Below are 7,525 nucleotides of genomic sequence, written 5' to 3'. Positions count from 1 at the left end.
GCCTGTATAATAATTTATTCATTTTTAACGTACCATAGGCTCGTAGATATAAGGCCTTTCACAGCGCTCCACGGTGGATCGGTGCTACACCCTGCCACGCATGAGTTTCGCTGAGGTGGAGGGGGAGACCGCGCCCACGCTTTGTCCCTCGTCCCCACACATAGCGACGCGGTACCTGCCCTTCGACGCGAGCACGCGCGGCTAGGAAAAGTGGCGACGCGTGCACTGTGGGCGTCGGTTCTTCCGCTCACCGTGCCCTCACGGGGCGAAATCCCCGATTCGCCCACGAAAATCCAATCCCGCCAACGATTTCTCCTCCCGCCAGATGCGCCATTCCTCTCGCGCCGGATTCACTAGCTACAATCAGCGGTTACTAACATATCACACAACCTGACCATTCACTTTAATCAAATGAGCAGAGCCATCCATTGCAATAGGTCAAATGACAACAAAATCATGCCACAGCTCAAATCAATCCCAAAATTGAAATGGTATTCGACTGAGATCCAAACCTTCTTGGCTGCTGGAGTAGATGGAGAAGCCACTGGCGCGGGTGTAGCTGGAGCCGGCTCCGCTTTGACCTTCTCAAAACCTGGCGGCACCTCCGGAAACCCTAAACCCCCCTGCGCTCCATCTGCTACCATATCCACAGCGTTGACTGCGGGATAGACCGACGAGCCGACGCTCTCCGCCCTCACCGGCGTCGGCGTAGATCGCGGGCGCGAGGTACCTGCCCCTGCCGCCGTTCCCCTCTTCTTCTTCCCGCCACCCCTAGCCACTCTGGACGGGGTATAGCCCGGCGGGAGCAGCACAAGCCCACTACGGAGCTCGATCTGCGTGAACTTGGGGCGGTCGTCCATGGTTCGGTCGGATCAAAGGAGCAGCGGAATGGGACGACGCGACGACGAGCGAGGGAAAGATGTGCAGCGAGAGGCGGGCGGGCGGACAGACGATATGAGATGGAGTGGACGAATCGATCTGGTCGGCAACAAGGGGAGGGCGACGGTGTGTGTGCCGGAGTGGGAGGAGGTGACGGCGTGTGCGGCGGAGTGGGAGGAAGCGCGGCGAGAGGAGGACGAGGCGGAGAGACGAGAGGAATTGCTGGAATCGCCGAATGGATAGGGTCGACCCTCGCTCCAGGAGGGGTAGGTGAGGAAAATTTCTTTGCCCCTCCCGTGACCTCGCGCATTGTTGGGTAACGCCCACTGTGGGCTTGGTACTCTTCATCAGTGTCTCTATCCACACATATATGGGTGCTTGCACTGTGGGGGGAGTATCTTTGAGCTGTGACTTTAGGCTATGGGTATGGGCCCCATAGCTTGCATTGCTATTGCACTAAATGTTCAGTTTAGGGTGCAAGCCACAAATAGGGCTTCTTGTTTGCTTGTCGGGGTCAGGTTCTACTTGGACTGTTGCCATGCAGTTCTGTCTTACGAATTGTCTCTCGCTCTGCTATGCTCTGTTAGGCTGTGTTTGCTAGGGGAGGATGGGAACATACACAGTGCACACGGAAAACGAAGTAGTCCATTAGCACGTGATTAATTAAGTATTAGCTATTTTTTTTCAAAAATGGATAAATATGATTTTTTTAAACAACTTTCATATATAAACTTTTTATAAAAAACACACCGTTTAGTAGTTTGAAAAGCGTGCGTACGGAAAACGAGAGGGAAATGTTGGGAACACCCCTTGCGAACAGAGTAACAGAGTAAAGATCAATGTGTCATCTACCGTATCTGTAACTCACAACATAAAGAAAGTCCGAAATTGTGAACTATTCTTGGCCCAAAAAACACTGAATTAGCCGGTTTCCTGCTCGATTTTGTGCAGACCTAGATTTTTTTATAGTAAATATTAAAAGTAAATTGTGATATACAACTCTTGTTTTCAATTTCATAAATACATTTGTACACAACTTTTGCTTCTACTGATCCCTCAGTTTTATATTATAAGTCGCTTTAACTTTTTTTTGTCAAATTTTTTATGTTTGACTAAGTTTGTAAAAAAAAATAATTAGCAACATCTACAAAATCAAATTAGTCTCATTAAATGTAAAACATTGAATAGATTTTGATAATATATTTGTTTTGTTAAAAATTTTATTATATTTTGCTCCAAACTTGATCAAACTTTAGAACATTGACTTAAAAAAAGTCAAAACAACTTATAATGTAAAATGGTTGGAGTATTTTTTTCATAAATATTATATATAACTAAATCGATCAAACCTACCTTTTTCTTTGACAATCTGAACCACTAGAATCTAACAGTGTAATTATTTATCTTTTTCTCCAATTAATGCAGAAGTTGCTATCCACAACAAACAAACATGGTGTCTTGTTCTTGAGTCATCTTAATAATATAAATGATGGATTATTCCGATGAAATTTAGAAGTAAACTTTAGCTTAATTCATCCCAACCAATCTGTACTACCTTCCTTTTTACCTATCATTTTGGACATCAACACAGTGTCTAATATACACTAGTCTCATCGGTACTTCTTTTAACTATATATTTACAAAAAAAAAAATATTAAAAGCATAGATATATGAAAGTGTTTTTCACAAAAAATCGACAAATAAAATTTCTCATATCAAACACTTATTTTTTGCATCAATTAATCATTTAAGGTTTGGAGGTTTGACTATACGCATTCTAGGACAACATCTATCTGAGAAAGATAATACTAGTAACCATACCTTTTTTTTTTAAAAAAAAAGGTGCTTACTTAGTATAATTTTCAGAGCATACATGGGTTCTTGGTTCAACCTAATTTATTCTAAGGCATATCATGTATACTATTTACTATACTAACATGGGTGATTAAGTGGTCCAAAACGATTCAGGGGACCAAAATGCTTTCCTTTACCTACCAACTTAAATGGCCCTAGTTAGTAGCACGTACTGTGTCCAAAATTCATCATGCATGTCTAAAAGGTTGTCATTATCCAGTCAATTGAGGGGATGATTAATTAATTAAGCGTGCGTTCATACAACCCATGCAACTAAGGGTAAGGTCGAAGAAAAGAATGGCCATGACAGCGAGGACCTTACACTCATCTAACTGTGCACCACACTCTTACTTAAACCCCCCTATTAAAATATGATCAGTTTGGTGATCATTGATCAAGTTATCATATATGATGCCTTTTGCCATGCATGTAATAATTGGTTAACCAAATCATGGAGTTTGATCAAAGTTGCTTTATAGTATATACATATAGCATTGCTTAGGAATCAAGCTGTGTGTTGTCTTTGTAAGACAAATCAAATGGGTGGAATCTATTATATAATTAAAGGAATAGAAAAAGGAGCCTCCACGTTCGCTCTCATGGCCTAGAAATTCTCACGTTAATCGGAGAAAAAGAAAAAGCAGAGTCCATATAGAAATACATTTAGAAATAGCTGAAATTTGGAATTAAAAATTAAGGAACATTAGAAGAGGAGACTAGAGTCCATATAGAAATACAATTTAGAAATAGTTGAAATTCGGAATTAAAAAATAAGGAATATTAGAAGAGGAGACTAGAGTCCATATAGAAATACAATTAGGAAATAACTGAAAGTCGGAATTAAAAATAAGGAATATTAGAAGTAGAGTATAGAGTTCATATAGAAATACAATTAGAAAATAGCTGAAATTCGGAATTAAAAAATAAGGAATATTAAAAGAGGATACTAGAGTCCATATAGAAATACAATTAGGAAATAGCTGTAATTCGGAATTAAAAAATAAGGAATATTAAAAGAGAAGACTAGAGTCCATATAGAAATACAATTAGAAAATAACTGAAATTCGGAATTAAAAAATAAGGAATATTAGAAGTAAAGTATAGAGTCCATATAGAAATACAATGAAGAAAAAAAGGAAATTTGGAATTAAAAAATAAGGAATATTAGAAGTAGAGTATAGAGTCCATACATGAATTTGAAACTAACTAAAATTCGGAATAAATGTGATAAAATTAAAAGTAGAGTTTAGAGTCCGTATAAAAATACAATTTACAAATAACTAAAATTCGAAATTAAGAAAAACATGGGAAGAAGAGTTTAAAGTCAATATAGGAATACAATTTAGAAGTAACTGAAATTTGAAATTAAAAATTAAAGAATATTGAAAGATGAGTTTAGAGTCCACATAGAAATACAATTAGAAATAATAAAAATTTAGAATTAAAAAAAAATAAAAGACGAGTCTAGAGTCCATAAAGGAATATATATAATTTATAGATAACTAAAATTTGATAGTAAAAATAATTAATAACTAACACGTATATAAAATACAATATGAATATTACACATTAGTAGTTTCGTAAAGTTATTGCAAAATTTAAAATTATGTTGTCATTGTAATATATTTTAATAATATAATGAGAAAACATATATGCTATTATATGAGAGAAAATATAATGATGCTAGCCGCGCAATCTGCGCGGGCCTCCATGCTAGTTAATATAATTAAGTGACATGCATTTTTTTTAGCATGGATCAATTAAGTGAATAACACCTCCAAATACCAAACCAAGAATTTCAAGTGAATTTAAGAGGAATCTCAGAAGAGATGATCATGAAGTTTATACAATGGTGGAGAGTACATGGATACATTGATCCCTAAAATCTTATTAAGATTAAGCAGGAAAAGAAGAAGAAGAAGAACAAAAAAGAAGCAAGCTATTATTACATCCAGCATTAGAGAATTAATTAACTGCTCCAAAAGAGCATTTACCTTGGGTGGACGGTAATTACACTGCTAATCTCCAGCTTACCACAAACACCCCAAGGTTAACTAAATCTCCAAACATTTCGCTACTCGCCCTCGTAGCTCGGCGTATATTACAACTCTACCCCTAACCTCAAAGAAAGAACCAAAAAAAAAAAGAACAAACCGAATTACCAAATTACCCCCTTCTAGAAGCCTCCGACGACTCCGGCGAGCTCGGCGACGCCGGCCATCGCCGCCGCCGCCGTCTTCTCGATCGCAGGTAGCTAGGCGCGGTCAGCACGCGTAGTACTCGACGAGCTCGTCGAGCGACTCCGGCTGCGGGTCGGCGTTCTCCAGCATCCAGAGGAGGTGCTCGAACAGCACGACCTCGCAGCCGACGACGGTGCCGCCGCCGCCGCCGCCCCCCACGCCGCCGCCGCCGGAGCGGTCGACGAGGTTCTGGAACATCGGGTGGCCGACGAGGTCGGCGGCGATGAGGTAGCGGCGGCGCGACTTGCCGACGTACACCGGGTGGAGCCCCGGGGGCACGCCGTCCGCGCCGTGGAACGACACCGACCCGCCGCGCCCTCCTCCTCCTCCTCCCCCTCCGCCGCCGCTCGCCACGACGCTGCGCCCCCATTCCTCCCCGCCGACGCGTCCGCCGCCGTGCGAGCTGCGCGCCGACGTCGACCCCGCCGACGCCGAGCACCCCGACGGCGTGCGGGAGATCCTGCTCGACGAGTGCCACCTCTTGATCATGCACTTGAGCTTGCTCAGCCCGCCCTTCGCCATTGCAACCACCACCACCGTACCCTAGCTAGAGAGAGAAGCTTATACAGTTTTAGAGAGAGAGAGAGAGGGTGGGAGGTAGACGACGGTGATGAGGGATGCGCGCGAGTGGGGGTGGCATATATAGGAGGGGGGATGGGGGCCACGTGGCAGGACGGGGGTGGGGTGGGGCCCAGGTGTCGGGGAGTGGGGAGGACCGTCAAGTGGGGCCCCGGGGGGAGTGTGGCCGCTTTGTCTCGGCGTGGTGAGTTGGACGGATGGGGGAGGAGAGGATGCATGTGTGGATCGCCGTTTGTCTCCGGTTGGCCGCAGGATCGGACAGCGCGAGGAGAAAGCGAGCGAGCCAGCGACGAAAAATGGTGGCCTTGTTTGGTGCATGGTGACCAGGAACAGAGTTAGAACAAAATAAGGAGGTGTCATCCGTTTTATTTTGGATCAAATTTAGGCTAATATCGATGTCTAAATTTACATTGAAGGTGGTATACATACTACATATGATGAAAATATATAAAGAATTAATAGTTGAAAAAAATTCTTGACCGGGTTCCTGGTACTCCCTCTCTTATATGTAGCTCTGTTCCTAGAGTTAACAACTAACAATAGCTGCAAGTATAAGGGGGTACAATCTCATTAATTAAAGGCACCATCGATTAATCCCTTTTCCATAAGAATTTGAGAAACTTTTTTTTTGGGAGCAATCTTGAGAAACTTTTACAATACACATGGGGGAAGAGAATGAGCGAAAAAAAGGGCTAAGTGATTTTTAATTTATTATCTTTGTCTGTAATGTTGTAAGCAACGAAAGCTTGACGGACTAAGCGAAAACGCTTGTACCTACTATAGCAAGTGTGTCGTAATCTTTCTTTCTTTTGTTGCTGTAGTTGGTATGATGTGTTGTCAAGCTGGTATCAATCCTCAGCAGAGAACCTTCGTATCAAACTTGTTATGTTTTCAGTAAAGCAGGGTCTTGTGTTTTTTTGCATGTCAAAGAAAAAAACCTAAAGGAGCCTACAACGGCGTTGATTTGATCAACAAAGAGTCTTGTCGATTCCCGACTAACATTTTCTAGCAACCAGCCATGTAGTATAAAATAGGCGGGTGAGATAAAATGGATGCGGGACTCATCGTCCACATAAGCTATTTTACATAGTAAAGATTAGTTATTATCACTATGCAATAACCTAAATAAACCGATAATCCTTCCATCGGCAAAGGCCACCTCTGACGTTTATCAGGAGAACTATTTCTGTACATAGAAATAAGAGCGAGCGACAACCATCAAGCCAGTCAATGAAGAACAATAGAGAGGAGCTAGCGACATCGTTGAGGGCAGTCAACAAATAGTCCTACTAGGGATCAATAGCTTTTCCGATGGTTTATGATAATCTACCATGATGCATTATTTATGCTGTTGACGAACTGGTGCCCACCAATAGCACTATTGGTGGGTATAACAAGAGCATTCAGAAACAAATTACCTCGTTCATTTCTATTTATACAAGAGGCAGCGATTCTTGTTAATTAGGAACGAAATGCAGCCCTCATATTTTTTTCCATCGTATGTTTGTATGCTAACGTCTCTTTTATATACATATGCTCTTATCATATACTACCTTCGTTTTTAATAGATGATGTTATTGAATTTTTAATCACACGTTTAACCATTTATCTTATTAAAAAATTACGTGATTATAATTTATTTTGTAAGTTATTTTATCACTTAAAATATTTTAAACATGATTTAAATCTTATACATTTATATAAAAGTTTCAAATAAAACAAATGATCAAAATGTGTTCAGAAGTCATCGGTGTTATCTGTTAAAAAGGGTAGGGAAGGGAGTATGCCAATTCTCTTTGCTGATTCAGACGTTTGTGGCATGTACTACCCATTAGCCATAGATTGCGTTATTTGGCCTTTGCAACCCAGCTGTCCAAAAGGTCGCAGCCCTATACGTGTCACACTTCCAACGCCCATCCCAATTCTTCAATTCGCAAAGGTCGTTAGTTACGTTAGTTCTGGTGTCTGAAAAT

General features: G+C 41.4%; 1 protein-coding gene across 1 annotated transcript; it reads right to left on the bottom strand.

Moving 5' to 3' along the window:
* Nucleotides 1-4,515: 4,515 nt before the first annotated feature.
* LOC9266483 (cold shock protein 2) lies at nucleotides 4,516-5,583 on the bottom strand. The gene has a single exon (XM_015755848.3). It carries the CDS (start codon nucleotides 5,493-5,495, stop codon nucleotides 4,998-5,000), a length of 498 nt encoding a protein of 165 aa, XP_015611334.1. The 5' UTR covers nucleotides 5,496-5,583; the 3' UTR covers nucleotides 4,516-4,997.
* Nucleotides 5,584-7,525: the final 1,942 nt, after the last annotated feature.

The sequence above is a fragment of the Oryza sativa genome, chromosome 9, assembly GCF_034140825.1.
Source record: "Oryza sativa Japonica Group chromosome 9, ASM3414082v1".
Classification (NCBI taxonomy): Eukaryota; Viridiplantae; Streptophyta; class Magnoliopsida; order Poales; family Poaceae; genus Oryza; species Oryza sativa.
This window is presented reverse-complemented; position numbering and strand designations above follow the sequence as displayed.